The following is a 20,128-nucleotide window of genomic DNA, read 5'->3' on the forward strand; positions in this document are numbered from 1 at the left end:
GATTTTTGCAGTGTCCTCAGTCCCAAATCTAGAAACAGCAGCAGAGTCACAGGCCTAGAGCTGGGTGAAACATGCTTTTGGGGGTAGCAAAGGGAACACCAACATAGGATCTGGCGTCTGCAGAAGATCCCTGCATCAGGAAAAGGGAGAGAAAGCCACACAGATGGGGACAACACCATTAGCTGCATTGTTAGTAATCCTGACACTTTTTCTGCAGTTTTCAAGCTATTGTTTTCTTTTATTGTATAGTAATGAGATGTAGGGGGCTGGGATGTCTTGGAGACCGGCTTGAAGACCCAGCTACCAGCCAGGCCATGGTGTGGTAGCCCCTGAGGGACCCTCCTGGTGTCACTGATGGTGGTGTGTCTTCTTGCAGGGCTGGGAGGGCTCCTCAGGGCTGCCAGCCCTCCTCTTCAGGGCTTGCTGGGGCCTCCCACAGGAGCGCTGGCTGCCCTGGCTGGAAGTGGAGGGCCCAGGCACAGCCTCCTCGAGGTCTTCCTGGAGCTCTTCTTGCTCCCCGTGGGTGGGATGGGGGGTGTTGGGAGGGCTGCTGACACCCTCCAGAAGAGCCGGGCTTGGGGCAGGAGAGTCCCCTTGGGAGGCAGCAGGGCCTGGAGCAGGATCAGGGCTGCTCTCCCCCTTCGCAGCAGCATAGGTGTCCTCAAGGCCCATCTGACGACGGACCTCCCCGCTGCACAGGCGCACAATGGTGTCAATGAGCTGGTGGACAAAGCTCCTTGTGCGCCTGCCCAGGGAGGTCTGCAGCACCCGGACCAGAGACTCCTCAATCAGGCCGAAGCAGTGCAGGCTGGAGATGAGTCTCTGCGCTGCTGCCGCTCTCTGGGTGTCCTCCAAGAGCTGCCCCAGCTCCTGATGCAGCCAGGGCAGCAGGGGCTGGAGGACAGCAGGGTGGACACGGAAGATGGATGCCCAGATGTAGGCATGGAAGCCACCCACTGGAGCCATGGGCTGTGGCCCCATGGCTGGTGGCTGGGCTGCTGCAGGCTGATGGAGGCTATGGGCGTCTCGGTGTCCGGGAGCCTCTCCTGTCAGGCAAACAACAACCGATGGTACAGGTGGTGGAATGACCTGCTCCTCAAAGTCGTCATCCACCTGCACTGAGTGCAAGATGGAAGTCATCCTTCTCTTGCAGAGGGGGCACTCGGGCTTGGTCTCAGCCCACCGCACGATGCAGATGCAGCAGAACCGGTGGAGGCATGGCAGGATGTATCTGGTCTCCTCCCAGCTGTCAAGGCAGATTGGACAGCGGGTGTCCAGCTCCACAGCCATGCTCTCCACGTGGGGTGGTGGTCCCTGGGGAGCTGGGGATGTCACACTGCTCCCTCTTGCTGGCGCTGCAGCAGTGGGTGTCACACTGGGAGAGGAACAGAGGCTGCAGTCCATTGTTGGTCCGGGGAGGGCTGGAAGCAATGCCCAGGCTCATCAAGAGGGAAAAGCTCCCAGCCCCCCAGGGTGAGGTTTCCCCTCTCAGCTCACCTCTGCTGCTGCAAGCGCTCCAACTGAGTGCCCTGGCTGCCTGAACCAGGCAGGGCTGGGCAAAAACATTCAATGGCTCTGGGATCAGGCACTGAGAGTTGCAGTGAAGAACTCCCAGAGCGCGACCTGAGCACCGGGAACCGCCTTGCAGAACACTCCAACCTCACGTCCTCGCTCAGCTGGCGTGCAGGTAAAAACCGACGGGGTAAGACGCGGCGCGCGGATACAAGGAGTGAGGGATGCATCCTTACAATCCATCACTCCGTGATGCCACCATCCATCACTGAGGGACATCACCGTCCTTCTCTTGGTGAAGTCACCACTGGATGTCCTGTCCTGCAGTGCTCAAACACATGTTACTGCAATGCCACTGGCCACTCCATCTCCCCATCTCTTGTCTTCAGCTCAGCAATGGTGTTTCACTCCAGTCACTGACCCCTTGACTCTGTCTCCCCAGTGCCCCACCAGGTCTCTGTGGCCTTCGCTGATGTCTCCAAGCACATGTGACAAGAGGGTTCACTCAATAAGGCCTCTTGCCTCCCTTGGAGGTTTCAGCACAAAGTCCCATGGGCTCCCTCCACACCTCAGCACTTCTCGCCATCCCTCTGGGCTCCCCATCTTCTTCCCACAATGGGTCACAGGCAGCACCTGGGGCTGGCTCTCATTCTAGGCAGGTGGGTTGAAGCCTATGGCTGCCTGCAGCCCTGAGCCCTCCGTGTCCATTTGCCAAAGGTGGCTGCACCAAACACACCTTGTGGAGACTTCAGAAGACATGCTGCCTTCTCCAGAAGGGTCTTTTGTGTTCAATTCCTGATGCCCCTTGGACTGGGCTGGGTCTGAAGTCTGCAGGGTGATGGGGGACACAGCACCAGACACCCCAATTTCTCTGCCTGCCATGAGCCATTGGAGCAGCTTTGGGAAGAATGTGGAGCCTGTTCTGAATCAAACCTCAGCTTGGTCTGTGGACTCATGGTTGGGAACTGCTGGCAGTGCCATTCTGGGACCAGAAAGAAGATGGGCACGTGCTGTGCTGGTACAATCCTGCCTCCTTATCCATGGCCAATGTGCTCTCCAGGCCTGGCCAGGTGTTTCCCCGGGAGTTCTCAGGACAGGCAGAAGCCCCACTGGATCTGCCACCCAGTGACATGGCTCCAAGGCCATCTCCCTGCCCAGGACCATCAGCAGCACCCAGAGATGTCATGTTTCTTGAGTCCCTGCCATGCCTGGCCAGGACCCACCTGGGGCAGTGCCCTGAGATGGTGTCGCTGATCCCCTGCAGAGGATGCATCAGGCTCTGTCCTGAGCAGGACGTGGTGGGGGAAAGGGCTGTGCCATCCTCATGAATGCTTCTTTGAGGCACTTTGGAGAGCACTTGATCAAACACTGGGCTTGGTGTCACCACAGCCCCTACCAGGTGCCACTCCAGCCATGGGACCCCATGGGCCTGCAATAGCAGATGGCTTAGTCAGGCCTTTGGTTCTCATCTCTTTTTACCACTAGACCTTCTTCCTGTTCCCAGGTTGTTGTATCCACTGTACAGGAGCCAGGAGTGCGGCTGTTGGCAGAGTGGGGACACAGTGGTGACGTGGGTTGCAGTAGTGCCCATGAGCACAGAAGAGTTTGCCAGTGCTTCAGGGCTGTGCAGTGTCTTTTACCCATAGTGTGCTTTTACATGTGCTTTTACAGCATTGTGCCATTTTAGGAAGTTGTTGCAGTATGACTTTGTCAAACCAAGAAGTTTAGTAAAGTGCCCACCTAAAAAAAAGGATGGGGATCATAATTTAGAAGGCAGTAGAAAAGACACACAGGAGACACTAGTGTTGATTGGCAAGAGTTCCATAAAGTTGTTGTAGCCTCTGTACAGACACCATGTTGGATATTATTGCCCTGGAGGGCTCCATGTTCTGCTGTGCAGAATTACTGGATAATTGGTATGTCAATGGAAAAGCCTATTGTTTATCTTATTTGAGTAGAAATTACCACTTGCTTTACTGACTTCAGTCAGGTTGGGAAATTACATATTAGAGAGCAGTGTAGGGGAAAGGGACCTGGGGGTCCTGGTGGACAACAAGATGACCATGAGCCAGCACTGTGCCCTTGTGGCCAGGAAGGCCAATGGCATCCTGGGTTGTATTACAAGGGGAGTGGTTAGTAGATCGAGAGAGGTTCTCCTTCCCCTCTACTCTGCCCTGGTGAGACCACATCTGGAATCTTGTGTCCAGTTCTGGGCCCCTCAGTTCAAGAAGGACAGGGAACTGCTGGAGAGGGTCCAGCATAGGGCAACGAAGATGATTAAGGGAGTGGAGCACCTCCCTTATGAGGAAAGGCTGAGGGAGCTGGGGCTCTTTAGTTTGGAGAAGAGGAGACTGAGGGGTGACCTTATTAATGTTTATAAATATATAAAGGGTGAGTGCCATGAGGATGGAGCCAAGCTCTTCTCGGTGGCAAACAATGATAGGACAAGGGGTAATGGGATCAAGCTGGAACACAAGAGGTTCCACTTAAATTTGAGAAAAAACTTCTTCTCAGTAAGGGTGACAGAGCACTGGAACAGGCTGCCCAGGGGCGTTGTGGAGTCTCCTTCGCTGGAGACATTCAGAACCCGTCTGGACGTGTTCCTATGCGACCTCACCTAGGCGTTCCTGCTCCAGCAGGGGGATTGGACTAGATGATCTTTTGAGGTCCCTTCCAATCCCAAACATACTGTGATACTGGGAATTTTGCCAGATCACTGGCATTTCTATAAGCTCTGTAATAAAAGGAAGATAACAGATGTCCAGGCATTACAGTCACATTTCCTAAATCACTAAAATCAGAAATTATGTGCTGAAGCGTGAGTGTTCAGCAGCAGCGTAACACAGGTTGTACTTAGTAAACCCAGGAATGCCCACTCTTCTTTCTGACTCATGCATATTTCTTGGCCACCTTAATGGCCAGTGACAATGACTGCAAGAATTAATCAGCTCCGCAAGCACAATGATTTTTCATTTGATCCTCTGCAGGATAATTGAGCTGTTGCATAATGCATCAGGGACATAGAAATTCCTACTCTCACTTCACCAGTGTCAAAGACAATAAACACAATAACTAGTAGAGTAACTGCAATTTTTGTTATATTATGCCCATATGCGTACATCTATAAGAAGACACCGCAATCAGCAAAACATATAGTAACAGAAGAAGCTCTGCAATGTTTCAGTGCCACTCTGATGTACAGACTTTGCAAGAAAAATTCAGGAAGGAGTTGAGTCGCAGTCACATGGATATGATGTGGAGAACAGAGGAATCATTCACAAGAAGCACAGGCTGTCATGTGTGTTCAAGAAGTCCTGCAGATGAACACAGGCTTGTCGGTGCCGGGTGGTGCGGCACTCGCTGGCTTCTGGCATTTTCTCTACCCAGGCTTGTGCATCGAGGAAGTATTGCATCCTGTGTGCAAGGGGGAAAGGAGGAGAGTCATTGCTGCTGATGTGGAGCAACAGGAATGCGTAAGCCCTGTGGGGTTTCATCCCTCCACCAAGGCATCTCTGAGACCAGGAGGAGATGTACTAGCCAAGATACTTGCCTGAAACCTAGTTTCACCAGCAGGGTAATTAAGCTTTGAAGTTTAGGAAGAATCAGTTCCAAGCTGGGACAAACCTGGCTGTACTCATATTTTCAGTGGCACCAGGTAAACTTGGGATAAGTTTCTGTAAGTGTTTTCTGGAGTGGCAACAAAACCCCCAGTGCGTACTAATGGGACACTGTGAGGGGAATTTAGTTTCAACAGAGTATCCCAAAATGGTTCATCTTTTTCTGTGGTGAGGAGCTGTGTAGTTTCTGGCATTATACTACTGGACTGGAGAAGATTTCAGATGTTACACCTCTGCTGGGAGACTTCAGTCTTTAGCAGGCTTCTATTGAAGCAGGCTCCTGACTTAAGTACTCACCCATACAGAGATGGAGAGAGGAGAGTTTTTAAGGTTTTACGAACTGATGCTCAGAATTTGACTGGGGAGGTCTCCCTCCTAGAAGCTTTCAGAGGCAATACCTTTCTTTCTTTTCTGTGCAGGGAAATGAAACATTTAAGATGTCTTCCTCACTGAATATTTGATAGTGTCAGACTAAAGTGCTTCTCAGATAAATTCCCTTTTTCATTAAAGTGTGACAATGAAAATGAAAAGAATATACTGTTTGCTTACATATACTTTAAAAGCTGCTCTTAGCCATGTTCCCTCAATTTCTTTTGCAAACACAGTGTTTTATAAGGAATCTACAAGAGACGGAACCATATAGCGTTTCCCATTCTCTGTTTCTAGCTGCAAGTTTTTAACCCACTGAAGTCAGGGCCAGATTTTGATTCTGAGAAGTATGGGAACCAGACTCTGCACAGATACATGAGCCAATAGATTTGGGTGGCTCAGCTGTTCCCCACAGCTAACCTTTTGCCTATGGAGTGGTCCTCTTTGCATTTTAGTAAAGCCAGCAGAATCAGTCCCTAAGAAATCTGGCCATCTCTCTGCTTTCTGGAGGTAATCTAACAGCTTGAGTAACCTCTGGATTTCTGGTCTGTGATAGCAGCCACTGCTGCTCAGAAACTATTGCACTTACTTGTTGTGGCAATCAACCGTTTGCCCATCTTTCCCCATGAGCAGGTACCGTTTGCCAACGACCAGGTCTAACTTGCACGTGGAGCGTGTTATGAACTGTCGGTGGGTGCCCACTTGGATGCTTTCATCAGCAGCTACAGCACGAGAAGAGAAAACCCAATGAGCATTTCTAATAAATAGTAGAACTGTAGCCCACAGGACACAACCCTTGTGATCATTTACTTCACTGCTAAGCCAAGGTAAAATTTCACTTTGGAGTTGTGGCTTGACATGGGAAAAAATGGCCATGCTACGGTAGGATGTATTTCCCTTAACATTACCTGAGAAGAAGTAAGCCCTTTCTGTCTTAGCTGCTTGTCTTGGCCTCCTCAGTGTTTACTGAAGGAGCTGTTTTGCTATAGACAACGTTAAGACCTTATGTAGTTTGTTTAAATCTCAATGACTGAAGGAAAAGTCAAAGGAAAAAGAAAACATGTTACATTATATTTCAGATTGCTCAAGCTCATAGTTGTCTTAGAAGCTGGCAAACTTAATTCAAATGCCTTGAGGCTCAACAACGCATCAGGCAGAATTAACTCATTCTCCTTATTGCACCTAACATGAACTTCACTGATGTAGCCTTTATGCCATGCTCTCTGAAGTTGATATGTAGGACATACACTTGGTGACCTCCACACTAAAATAACTTAGAAGATTCTGGTCTGTATTCTGGCCCGGAGCTTGTTTAAGAGCTGCATTGCGTGTTACACAAGTGGGCATCCAAGGCAGGAGAGAAGGGTACTCAGGTACTGCACTGACATGAGAGATGGAAACATGCTTTTTCGTCAGACCAACCACAGGTCATGAGAATACTGTGGTGTTTGGCTAGAACAACTGATTTCAAAGTCCATTTGAAAAAGAAAATGCAAATAACAGCAATATTCTAATTTCTTACTCTCTTTCTAGCTATAATGTGAAATGTCATGCACAACTGTGGTCACAAATTCAACATTAAACCAGCTTATTAAATTACAAGTAAGGCACCACAGTCTTCCTATCAGTTAACAGACCCTTGTGGACCTTCTGTTCTTTAAAATATGATATTACAAATATGGAAAGTCTAGTATTCAAAATAAAACCCTAAGAGTAGAATAAAAAACAGAAGTGAAATATTTTAACACTAAGAAAATTTCAGAGAATTTGATGTAGAGGCTAATCTGTGAAACCTGACACTGAAGACCTTATCTATTTCTTAGTTAAAACTTGCATTAATTTTGCACATGGTACTTATAGGCCACTGAAAAGTCAGTCTTCAGTCTTACATGCTGGTTTACATCTACATTTTTCCAAAGAATAATAGACTACTGTAGGTTTTCTCATATAACCTAAGACCTTTCTGTTGTTCCTATGCTATATGGTGCATCGTATATTTATTTTGTTCAAAGAATGCAAAAATGGATGAGAACTACTTGAAAAAATGATGATGTTATGCCTCAGCTTAATTATGCTTAAATTACCATGGTGTTTCTCCGTTCATATGCTTCACAAATGACCTAATACAGTTCAGACTGCAGAGATCATATTCATTCAAGTTATTGCTTTAAGAAGTTATTATGTAATTTCCAATTCTAAATCTCCAATTAAAAATACAATGAAAGTGTAATGTTCCAAAGTGTCTAAACAGAATTTCAGGGAAGAATTACTTCAAGTTTTAGATTATATAATGATTATATAATGGGAAATAAAAAAACTGGGGAAAAAAGAGAATTCTGCATCGAGGCCCATGCTATTTTGCATGGGCCATACTTTGCCCTAAAGAACTCATAGAGCAGTATAAATATTAGCCATCCAAGACTAATTCTATTAATAATCACAGCAATATGAGGAATACACATCTGCAAAATTCTCTTTTACTGACTCCCAAACACAAATAAGTGTTTCCATCTGTCTTCTGAATCAACCCTTTATGTGCAAGGATTGATACTGAAATAATGCTAGGAGTCCAGAAAATGATAATTTACCCTACTAATTTTCACCTGCCCTGGGTGATAGCAACATTGATGAATCTCACTAAAATCAACCACGGAAAATACAAAGGATAACAACTGTAGTTCAGTCATGAGCTGTTTTGGATGCAACACTGTGCTTTTTCTTCATCATCATGGCTTCATGCCTCTTCCCAGCCTTTCCCAAGCTGCTCAAACAGTCTTCATAGCCTACTGATGCTCATCAGCTGCCTCATAGAGCACAAACCAAAGGGGATTTTAAAGGGATCAAAAGGGAGGAGGTGGGAATGGGAGAAGTCATCTCTTCCTTTCAACTTCAGAATCAAAGGATGTTTCCCTCAGCTGCCAATAAAATAATTCCAGTGCTTGCCTGCAAGTTGCAAGCAAAAATGCATTTAGGGTCAGAGATCTAAATCCTTTAGATCCTGTAGGTTTTCTGGAGGAATTAATGTGACTTCCATCATGGTGCTGTAATCTCCCACAGCCAGTGTTTTGATCACTAGGTACACTGTAATTTTCCTGTATATGGAAAGCCCTGGGTGTGACAGATGCTCTCTCTGGATTCACAAAGTGTGGACCCAGTTTTCCAACAGGAACTGAGCATTGGGCACAGAACACAAGTGGCATGCCATAAAGTACTGAGTGATATTTTTAGACCCCTGGGCAAAGATCAAGGGACTTAATTATTTTTTCCAGACAAGGAAGATTTTGAAATCTTTGAAGTTGCTTTTTAAAGCCAAACTCTGGCTGCCAAACTCAAAACTGACAACCACATGACACCACAGCAGCTGAAGTCTGAGATGTCATCTGACAGTCTCTCCAGAAATTACTTTGAAGAGTATCAGTGTTCACCGATGCTGCTGATACAGTTCATGTGAGGACAGCTGGGATGGCAGTCCTGCAAAAGGACATTGTCTGAGAGCTGTGCAAATCTTTACACTGCACCTACAGAAACAGAAATGCTTCTTTGTTCTTATCACAATTATTAAATTGAAGTTGTAGAAGTCTTCCCGTGTTCACTGACTTCAGGAAAGTCATTGTGGAAAATGCTTAGTCAGTTCTGCAAGGGTTCCAAGTGCTTAATAATTGAGTAACGAGCACTTCTAATCTTCATCTAGTATCAAAACAGAGGTCAGTGGATATGCCCATAGTAGAAAAAAACCCCATGAATCAGTAACAGCAGTCTATAAAGTGAATTAGTTGATGCAGAAGACCTAATATCCCCACTATGCATGTTTTTGGAGGGTTGATCTTAGACTAGCTTCAGTTTGGCACAGTGGACTGAATGCAGCTGGAATGTGTCTTCTAGTTTAGTTTCATCTGAAAGGACTGAAGCCCATGTGCTCTGGGATTGTTGCACAATGTGAACCAAGGAAACCTACCCCAGAACTGAACTGAACAGTGAGGTAGTTGCAGCAAATGAGCCTCGCAAGAAATCAGTCTTCTTGCAAGCCTAGTGTAGAAGTGTAATATATCTGACCCTAATTTCTGCAGCAAGAGGAGGAATCTGCATGGCTCATACTGGCTAATATTTCATCAACTCAGTTTTCCTACAGGTGAATGAAAGGAGCCAAACATCTTGATACTTACTGAGTTTAAGGATTCTGTGGATTTTGGCCTCATAGTAATCAAAAACATTCTTCTGTGTGCTGCTAAGGACCTCCACCTCATACACTGCAATAGACAACAACTGTATGAGGCCAGAGAGAAACATGAAATCGCATCCAAAAACTGAAAAATAGGTTTGCTTTTACCAGATATCTAAATAGAGGCCAGTGACTAACTATTCAAAAATCACGGGGGTATGAAAGACAACAGGATAGTAATCCTGTATAACTAATATACTTTTAGAAAGTCAGGTATTAATCAACAACCTCTGGATTTATATCCTTTTTGTGTATTTTTTAAAGAAACTCATATATAATTAGGTTTTCACTTTTTTTCTTTTCTATACTTATGTTAACATCTAACTTACAAAGCTGATGAATCAGTTTTCCTTCAGTAGCTCTTCCAACTTTCCATCCAGAAAAGAGGCCAGAAAGGCAAGTTAACAAAGGAGAAAATATTTGTACAGCTCCACAGAAGGAGATCCTGAGCTCTGGGATGCCATGCAAAGCCTACTCTTTATCTCCTTCCCATCACATTAGGGATAGGGGTGCTCACACCATGGGTCTTTTCTAAACCATGTAACATAATGTTTTCCGTGCTTCCCTTCCCAGGCATCCCATTGCATCTTTCTGAGGCCTTTATTTTTTGCTTTTCACCCATCTGATGACTGATATAGCACATGGCTTTGTTTCATCCCTTCAGCCTCTAATCCAGATACAGAAATCCTGCTCATTTCAGGAGGGATCTGGGCATATAAACCCACAAATCTGAGAAAAAAACAACCGTGTTTAAACTAAATTGATAGTTGTCTTTCATGCCTTACCATAATCCGCAACAGGTTGGTAGCAACAAAACTAAAGCGTGTGGTTTGTGTTATGCTTTTACTGAAGGTTGATTTTTGTCTTGGACAGGGACCTAGAGTGAAGAAAATAAAAGATACATCTGTCTCTGTAGGCATGGATATTTGGAGAGGTATGGTTTACACATACTCATTCACTCAACATTATAACAGAGAATACAATAAAGGTGTGGTGATGGGTTTTTACATACACAAACATACATACATTACATGCAACTATCAAATCAATCCTGGATATCTAAAAAAAATCAGTTTGGTTCTGAACATCCTAGAGGGTGCTTTGTGTTACGTATTATTCATTAGGATAATTGTAATGGTCTTTTCTGTTATTAGTAATTCCCATGTTAATGGTTTGTAGAAGTAACTATCTTCTTTTAGACCAGCCTATTTAGTCATTCCTTACCTTCTGCACAATGGCAGACATTGGCCTGGCACATCTTCGAAAGCATGGGGCTGCGTTTTGGAGGACTGTAGAATATGCTATGCTTTCTGTCTGTGGAGAAGAAACAAAACGGTTTCTCTCAAAGGGCTCAGGTGGAAAACCTTATGCAGCAGAAGCTACATTTGCAGCCCAACTTTCCTGTGGTCCAGAGAAATCAGAGCACCAAGGGGTTAGGCGCGCATCAGCAGTTCACAAAGACCTTTAGCCCAGGCACCTAGAGTACAGGGATCACCTTGCCTTTCAGCTGAGCAATAACTCCTGGGTTGTTGCTTCTGGGTTGTTTTTGGAAGAGTGGTTTTTGTTTGTTTGTTTTTCTGTTTAGTGTTTTTTGCAGCCATTTTAAAAACATCCTTAGGCCACAGAGCAACAGTGAGCACTACACTGTTTCAGAAGGAGACAGGGTCACCAATAGTTATTGGTTTAAACCTGGTCTAAACTGTCTTCAATCTCTCAGCTTCAGGCAAAGTAGATATATGACTTAATTTTCAAATATTGTTTACATAACCTTGGCAACTGGGCATGATTGGCATTTGACCTCCTTTGAATGTGAAGCAAGACTGGTTCCCCAAGCAAGCACAGTGCATATGCCAAACCTCTAAGGTTGCCTATCTTAGATGCGTAGAAAGGCAGCCTGACCAAAAAGAAAATGAGAGTGGAACATTTTCAAAAGCACCACGAGAAACAGGAACTCAGGAAACCTGATTTAAAAACACATGAGCATAAAAGTTTTTCTTTTCGGTCAAGTTACAGTAACAGATCCTTCCTGAGAAGACCTCTGTTAAGGTGATCTTAAGCCATGGTAGTAGAAGACAATATTCAAGGCAGGTTATTTTAACACATGACAAAATCACATGGTTCCACAAACAACATCAAAACCACCTTTCCATAGATTGGAGGCTGCTCTTGAGGGTCTCCCTTTCAATCAGTTATGTATAATTTTTCTGCGCCCTTACCAGGGTTGTAAAAGTCATAAAGGATGGCATTTGCTGGCTGAACCAAGCCCATGGGGTTGATTTGCTTTGCCCCAAATGATATACAGTCTGGGTCTGGTCCACTTGTGATCTGGAGGAAAAAGGAACAATGGTTACAATGAGTAAAGTAACCAGTCAGTGCGTTACTCCTTTGTGCCTGCACCAGCTGTCGAATGCTTGATTCTGATGGAACAGGTGAGTTAATCCAGATAGCTGTAGCCTCAACTTGAAGAAGGTATCTCCCTCCCTGATTTTATTGGAACGTTTTGTGGGTCAACTAAGCCTGGTAAAGGTAGTTTTGTGAGATGTGTGCAGGTCTTCTCTGTCTGAAAATGTCTGATCTGAACTCACATCATCACTACTTCGGGGTTTACTCCTCAGCTTTTGCCTAAAGCCACCTTGCACAGCAGTAATGGGTGTCATATATGTTCACAGCCTGTCCTGTATTGGTGGCCACCAGTATATACAACTTTCCTTAGTAAAAATCTAAGGTCAGGGTTTATCTAGGATATTCATAGAATCAATAACATGTATGATTTTTCATTTGTCTATTGTCTTATGTTTTAAAAAATCATTGCATTGTGTGTGCTTTCTACAGGGACCTCACTGCTTTTGCTGTGGAGATGGAGCAACTCAAGTGGGTGTAGAGTGGAGTCATTATCCAAAATATGGGGAAATATACACAGAAACTAGGGGGTTTGATGTTTACATTTATTTGTCACTAAGTTAATCTTGATTCAGAAATACTGAACTTTCACATGCAAGGTGTCCGTTTTGAATTTACAGGACCACCAGTTAACACTTTGTTAATCTTGGACAAAAAGCCTCTTTTCTGACTAGGAAGGATTTATCTTTTTTTTCCTTGGGGGGGACCAAAGCCCAAATCTCAAACATTGACTACATCTCCTGCAACACAGAAAGGCAGAGGATGAAGGTGCATGTTCCCTTTCTTTCCCTCCTCTGCCCTCTTTCAACAGAGCTGTTCAATAACAGTTTATGATAAAAATCACAGGAAGGTAATGTAGCGTGAAAAATATTAATGATTAGGTTTAAAAAGAAGTCTATATATGCTGTCTGAAACAATAGAGATTGGAAAATCATTGGATTTGCTTACCTCACCAAAATAGAGTAAAACCCTTCCTCCCTTGTACTCATAGTGCTGAATGTACTGGTCTGAAGATGTCACCAACTGCAGGAAAACAAACAAACAAATCAGAGCAAAAACGTAGCATAATAGGTAAACCGTTGCTACCATCCTCTATATTCTGGTTGGCTTTGTTCAGCTGTTTTCTTTATTCTGTTATCTTTCTTCCTCCCTAAAGGAGACAGTTCCTGAGAGTATGAACTTGGACAAACCTTCCCCAGCTGAGCAGGCTCCAGAACCCAAAACTCTGTAGCTACCTTTGCAGAGTGCTGTGGCCCTTCTCCCTGTCACTGTGTCCTGCTGGCAACCACCTCTTAAAGCTGTGCTTGCCTTCCCCCCTGCAAGCAGAGGACACACTGTCCTGGCATGTCACGGGACAGCAGTGACAGTGGGGACAGCAATATATGTTAACGACAGGCATGTATTTAAGTGCCTCGCTGAGCCTTGCCCTGATTTTTCTTACAAGAGACTAAGAAGACTGAACCCTTTTCACCACAAACTTTTCATTTTTTTTGTATTCTGTATTCAATGCACATTTTATGAGAACCAGAACAATGAAAATATAGCTATTCAAAAACTGCTTTTACTTCTTTATTCTCTGGACTTTGGAAAGATTTCAAAAGACAAATTTTCTACAAGAAAAGCTATAAAAGGTTAAACATAAAAGTGTATTTCTAACCTTGTCAAGATCTTTTGTGTCAGGCTCCAAGCCACTCAGCAGAGAGAGATCAACCAGGGACATCTTTGGTGCATTGGAACCTGTGGACCTTTAAAAGCGAGACTGTCACCTGTGAACATTTGCATTGAACACCCAGCTTGCTTTGAAGGGGTTGGCTCTTCAGGTTTGCTAACGGTGAAACAAAACTTTCTACTCCATTTAACTGTCCTAAGTGGATTTTAATTTGAAAATTAGCTGCCCATCTCATTAAGAGTCATGAGGCAAAATTAGTCATCTAAACTAGTCAAATGATCATCCAAAACCCAGTTGTCTTGCCTGAGCATGTCATCTAGGCTTTCTGTATAGCTGATAGGCAGAAACAATCACCTTCAAAGGACATTTCATCCCACCATAAAAGGACTGTTGAAGATAGGAAAGATAAGCAACACTGACAAAGTATTTGTTCTCTGTTACTTAGAGTGAAGATAGGAAATTAGTTTATCCAAGTTCTTCATGGACAAAGTCAAATTTATATCACCTTTGCTGTCAAAGATGAAAATCCTCATTGCTCTAACTTTCCATTAGGTAAATCTATTGGACTTCCAACCTTTTCTGATTTCACCTTCTCAAAAATCAGGTAGATGTGTCCTTGCTGGAAAGTTAATTTGTGCTGCACTTACATAGGGTGCCTGCCCATAAGATATTCTAAATACACTTGTTGGTATTTCAGAAGCTTTTATTTTGAGACCTTCCTTTCTTCATAAGGGATGTACCAGGGTTCAGGGAAGAATTATGGTGATGTAGTCAGTGCCTGCAGTTTTTCTCCTGTGTCTTAACTGCAATAAAGGGAGTTTCACATTATTGTTCAAGCCTCACCCTAACACTCAGCAGTGTCCCACAGAACAGCGGGACAAAATCTGGGAATTAGGGTGACTCCAGTCCTCCTCTGCCATTGTTCATCCTGCTGTCTGGGAGGAGGGATAAAAACCACTGCCTCTGAGGCTTTGTCAAAAGTCAGCGGAAAATATAAATTCTACTGGGGAGCAAAACCTGTTTCTGCCACGCTGCACCTCCCTACAAGGGGAACTCAGGACAGCCACTGCATTGGCTTTTGTGACCCTTGCCAGGCTGTGAAATCATGCAAAAGCAGTTTTATTCTGCACGGGAGGATCTATTTATCACTAGCTCCGGCCTTGCCTACTTCTTGATTGCCACAACAGGATATCCCTTCTGCCTCCTCTCCTTCCCCAAGTATTAGTAAACAACTTTTCTTTTTTATCAGGCCAGAGTGTGACCACAAAGGAAGCAACAGCATCTCTTCAGAAAGCAATGAAACTCTGTAAATGTGTTATTACTGTATTCCAATTATGTCTTCTTAAATTAAAAGAAGGACTTTTATCAAACTATTAGCCAGCTTTAGATTTTCCCCAGATTTTTGGGGCAGAATATGCAATGGACATTTGAGGTCTATGTGAACTGTCTAAACATAATACATTGTGTGGAAACCTTTTTTCCTGCCATGGGAGAGAGGATGCAGACTCACCAGGTGTACATACTTACAGGAGATCAACAGGTTGGATGCTGAGCTTGCACATATGAAGAGGGTGACTGAGAAGAATTACAAAAAACCCACATTTTCTAATGAAGAGCTGATGTTGCAGACCTACCTGACACAGACTTTGTACTGCAGCAATTCTGCTTTACTGGGAGAGATCACGTCCCTTTTCCTCCTGCTCTGCTTATCAAACCACTCTATTTCAGGCAGGTGCTCAAACGCACCATTTTCCGCAGCAATCGACTCCTCATAATCATAGTTTTCATCATAGTATGCAGCTTCTGGAGGTGACAGAAATGATCAGCCATTCACAAATTTGACTGAGCACCTGGTAATTTGGCTCTTTTTTGTATAATAGTAAATACCAGTGGGCTGACATGCCATCTCTATGGGTTTTCTAAAACTTTGCTCACTATTTCTAATTCATTCAGTGTTAAAATTTTAAGGGTAATTATAGTAAGAAAAACCAACAGATCTAGATAAGAATGGTGTTTAGGCTATGCATAGATACATAAAGGACTATCTCTTCTTGCAGAGGGCAGAGAGGATGATGACAACACACTTCAGGGGATGGGAAACACTGTCTTGCTCATGTGAAACACCTATGACAGGTCTCCCGCAAATAATTTTAAGGCCATATGGTAAGTTCTGTATTAGCCAGGGAACTGAACTGGGCTTTCCCCTCATGGCAGCCACCAACATCATGAAAGAAGTTTGCCTCGCTATCCTCCCAGTTAAAAAAAAAAGTTACTAATAGTACTTGTGTATCTGTTATGCATTTGCTGCACCTACAGTCATCCAGTTACTTAACTATTTAAAATTATTAATAACCTGAACAAACCAGTAGCTAGGCAGAGTTCAGAGGCATCTCTCTTTCCTTATTTCATTCACTTATTCCCACTTCCCAAGGCTGGAAATCCATTAAGTGTCATTAGCAGCTGATAAAACATGTCACCTTTGAGATCCAGTCACTTCCCTTTCACTCACCAGAGTACTTAGTGTTCCCTTCCACTTCCACCGTCAAAACCAAATCGTTATACGTGTTGTTCTTCAGCTCAGTAGACCAGTACACTTTTAGTATCTAAGATGAACAGACAAACAGCAAACCACTAAAAATATCACTTAAATGATGAGGGATCTACTCATTCCAGGCTTCAGCAAGTGTTGATGGGACATGGAAGTGTGGAGAGAAACATCCATCTCCCAAAGACACAGACTAGTCACAGAGAACTGTCATAGGTATAAGCAGGAGAGATCTCATGTGCAAATCACAAATGGTGTGGGACCTTTGAGATAACTCTCCATTCCCAATCACAGAGGGGTCTTTCAAACTCCACCCACCTCTATTAGCATTGACATTTCATGGACTTAAAAACAGGAAAGACTGTAGTCTCCGAACTTTAGAAATTTGGAGGTAGCAACACAAAAAATGAAGCCAAGGAGAGTAATTTCTCACTCTGTTTTTAAAAAGGGATTAAAAGAAATCCAGTTGGATTCTGAATTTCTCATTTACAGCTTACACTCATTGTCCCATTTCCTCTGCCGTGTACAGACAGTTCAAGTTTTCTCCCAAGTTCAAACTGCAAATCAAGGAAAAAAAAAATTAGTCTCTGCTCAGCTTTTGATCTATTGTATTCCTGCAACCTTGACGGTCTTCTATAGCTTTACCCCTGAGAACTGGAACAAGGGAAAACCTTTAGCTATGGAAGGAGTTATGACACCTCAGGTCTCCTAAGATTGTTAATGTGCTGGGCTGGTGCATCTTACTCTGCCATTCTGGGGCTCAGGAGACATATTTTCCAAACTTCACTCTCTTACTGTACCCTGGATTTGACACTTTCACAGGTTGCAACACACTGAATATCAGTATATTCCCCTTCTTCCTCATTCCCTAGCAAGACTTCACTACTTCTTCACTACTGGAAGAGATTCACATCACCAACATCCTTGAAGAGGCAGGAAAGTGCCTCTAAAGTGTACTGCTAAGCATCTGTTGTGGGTTTTTTTAATATTATTTTTTACAGTTAAATTATTAAAAATTATTATAAACCAGCTACACCATGATTGCTTAACGTGAGAAAACCTAGGCCATATGACCCAGTGTTTCTCCTGTTTGAGGTAAAAAAGCTTGAAGCAACGGATGGCTGTGTACCTCTAGCTCTTTCTGAATCGCTCCATCAGTGTCAGTCAGAGTAATACTGTAGTCATTTTGTCTTCCAGGTGTTCCCAGCTTAACAGTCAGGTTGGTGGAAGCAGTGTTCAGTGTCTGTATGCTGTATGCTGATAGTGCTTCTAGGGCCACCACTGTGTCCTAGGTGAGAAAGAAATGCAAAAAAACCTTAAAAATTATGCCAGATTATTACAACATGTAAGGTGACATGATCAGTCACCTGCAGCTATTCCTCAGTTTAATGCTTTGTGCTGCTTTTGCTGCTCCTCTGTCTGCCTATTCCTTCCTGCACAGACTATTAGTTTCCTTTCCCAGCATTAAAATCCTAAAACCACTGGAGCTCCAACCTTTGATTAGCATAAATCTTCAAAAAGACAAAGGATCTTTACTGGTTTATAACTATTTTATTTTGGCCCATTTTTTATTAATGAGCCAAAGTCTTTAGTGCTTCATACACCAAAGTGGTCCAGGATTAACTGTTACGATGCTTTCAAATATAAATGAAAAAATCTTAATGGAGTTTCCACTTTCTCCCCTCCCCTTGAAACTCCACCCGGACTGGTGGTCAGACACCTGTGTAGAGCAATATCCTCCACCGTAGTTTCTTCTTTCCGTCAGCCACGTAGCAATAGGCCTTGCATACTCCATGTCTTTCAGGAGCAAGGTTTGAAGCAATGCATAGGCGGTGGTTTCCACTGAGACTGCGTCATTGCCGTTTCCCCAGTAGCGCTGCTGCTTTGCTGTAAGAGTAATTCAGTCTTGAATCCCCTTGGTCAAGACATTTGACAAAAAATTACTTCTACACAGTAGATATTTCATGTCATAGGACCGAGGAACCACAAAACACAGATGCTGTCGTGAGAGCAACAAATCAGTTGGGAAGCAGAGATAATGGAAAAGGAAAACCACAATTTTCAATTTTGACTTATCCAGGCATCACAGTCTAATGATCCCGTTGTACAGCAAAGTCCATCTAATGGAGTAGTAGCATTGTGTCTGGTGGGCCCCAAGATACAATAGTATTAATTATGCCCATAAGTCCAGTCTTGATTAAGGAGAAGCATCTTCCCTTCATTTAAACTATGGCTTTTTAATCATAATGTATTTACTGAATAAATTGGGACAAATTCATATTGTCCCAGTGCAGCCACACAACCAACTCAGCATTGACCACAGCCACACACCAGGGCAGGGGGGAAGAGGTGATGTCCACCTAGAGCTGGAACAAAGCGCTCAGAACTGGCGGGGGGCTTTGAAAGCAGGTAGGCTGGAAAATACACCTTCTCTCTTGATCACAGATCGAGTCTGGACTAGTTCTGTATGTAGCTGCTCATTCATATTTACCCATCAGAAGTTTCTTTATTCTCAACTGGCTTGAACCTTTTTTGTTTGGTTGGATTTTTTTAATGCACTGCAGGGGTGTGGAAACTTTGGTAGGCAGCAAAGGAAACAGAAAAGGTAAATGGCGGTTTACCATGGTATCAGATAAGATCATGATCCAAACTTTACCATGCTAAGTTATTACTTTATATAAATAGTAAATATAAAAATTACATAGTACAATTTCAACATGGAAATATTTGATTATGTAATTTAAATAATTAAGTATATTACATGTATACATACGCACTTCTATAAAATTAAGTGGTCTTCATTTACTTGGATTTGTTTCATTCATATAGGACTGCTCAAAGTGTGTTAATTAGAAAAAGTGCTTTCTAACTGAATGTTTAAGAATGGTTACCAGTACCTGCATCAAGAACAGAACAGCCCCTTAATTTTTCTTTTGCAAACTTGGCTTCTTCACTATCAGAATTCACAAGTGTCAGAGCATAAGCAGTGATAGCTGTAGAATAGCAGTCAGCATTTTTTGACAGTTGATTTTTCATATAAGCCACCGCTCTTCTAATCACTTGTGCCTGTGAAAACAGAATGGATCCATTTGAAAAGGTCATTCAAACCTCTGAACTGTTACTGCTGGTAAGAGTATTAGAAAACTAGAATACTTCACTTTAGTAATTTTTGATACAATTTAATAATTTTTGCTTAGTGATTAATGCCATTGGCAGTGGAGTGCGTAACTCGGAACATCTTGTTGTACATTAGGCCACCAGACTTTTACTTCATTTGCAGTACTTTAAGACATTAGGGTGGACATACTATTGTGCAGTAACCTTCAGAATTAAAGATAAACAGCCAGGTTTCCTACCACATCAGGCGACTCATAGACCTGTAGAGTATGTTGCAATGCTATAGTGACAAAGGCTGTCAAAGCCAAATCCTCTTCTGCTAACTCAATGCCACCCTGAAAATGAAAAATAAAAAGGAAAATTTGAATGCACATGTAAATGCTTATGATCAAATTTAGAAAATCACTTTTCATGAGCTCAGGAACCTTCTTGTCAAACCATCTGACCACAGACTGCATAGTTTTTCCCTTTAATTATGCTCAATAACTTGTGTCCACTTAAAGTCTATCTTCTACAATAACAGACAGTTTGCATTAAACAATGTTAAGAGATTAGGAATCCACTATGCCACTCAGCTGGTAATAAAGTATTAAATTATTTAACATAATTAAAAATCTATAGTTTCTCATTAGAATATTCATGGCTTCAATTTTCAAGCATTCGCTATAGACCAAAGAGCC

General features: G+C 43.3%; 1 protein-coding gene across 1 annotated transcript in view; it reads right to left on the bottom strand.

The window, feature by feature from the left end:
* Window positions 1–4,787: 4,787 nt before the first annotated feature.
* Window positions 4,788–20,128, bottom strand: part of LOC308053372 (complement C4-A-like) — a gene marked incomplete at its 3' end in the record, with an annotated part of 49,243 nt that continues 33,902 nt past the window's right edge. Inside the window, 16 exon segments of the mRNA XM_080364222.1 lie at window positions 4,788–4,926; window positions 6,088–6,220; window positions 9,662–9,745; window positions 10,503–10,529; window positions 10,532–10,594; window positions 10,942–11,031; window positions 11,934–12,042; window positions 13,066–13,140; window positions 13,775–13,862; window positions 15,421–15,589; window positions 16,296–16,389; window positions 16,829–16,888; window positions 17,461–17,619; window positions 18,052–18,218; window positions 19,229–19,397; window positions 19,688–19,783. Coding sequence (XP_080220348.1) covers window positions 4,788–4,926; window positions 6,088–6,220; window positions 9,662–9,745; window positions 10,503–10,529; window positions 10,532–10,594; window positions 10,942–11,031; window positions 11,934–12,042; window positions 13,066–13,140; window positions 13,775–13,862; window positions 15,421–15,589; window positions 16,296–16,389; window positions 16,829–16,888; window positions 17,461–17,619; window positions 18,052–18,218; window positions 19,229–19,397; window positions 19,688–19,783 — 1,722 coding nt within the window.

This window comes from Nesoenas mayeri (genome assembly GCF_963082525.1).
Source record: "Nesoenas mayeri genome assembly, chromosome: 1".
Classification (NCBI taxonomy): Eukaryota; Metazoa; Chordata; class Aves; order Columbiformes; family Columbidae; genus Nesoenas; species Nesoenas mayeri.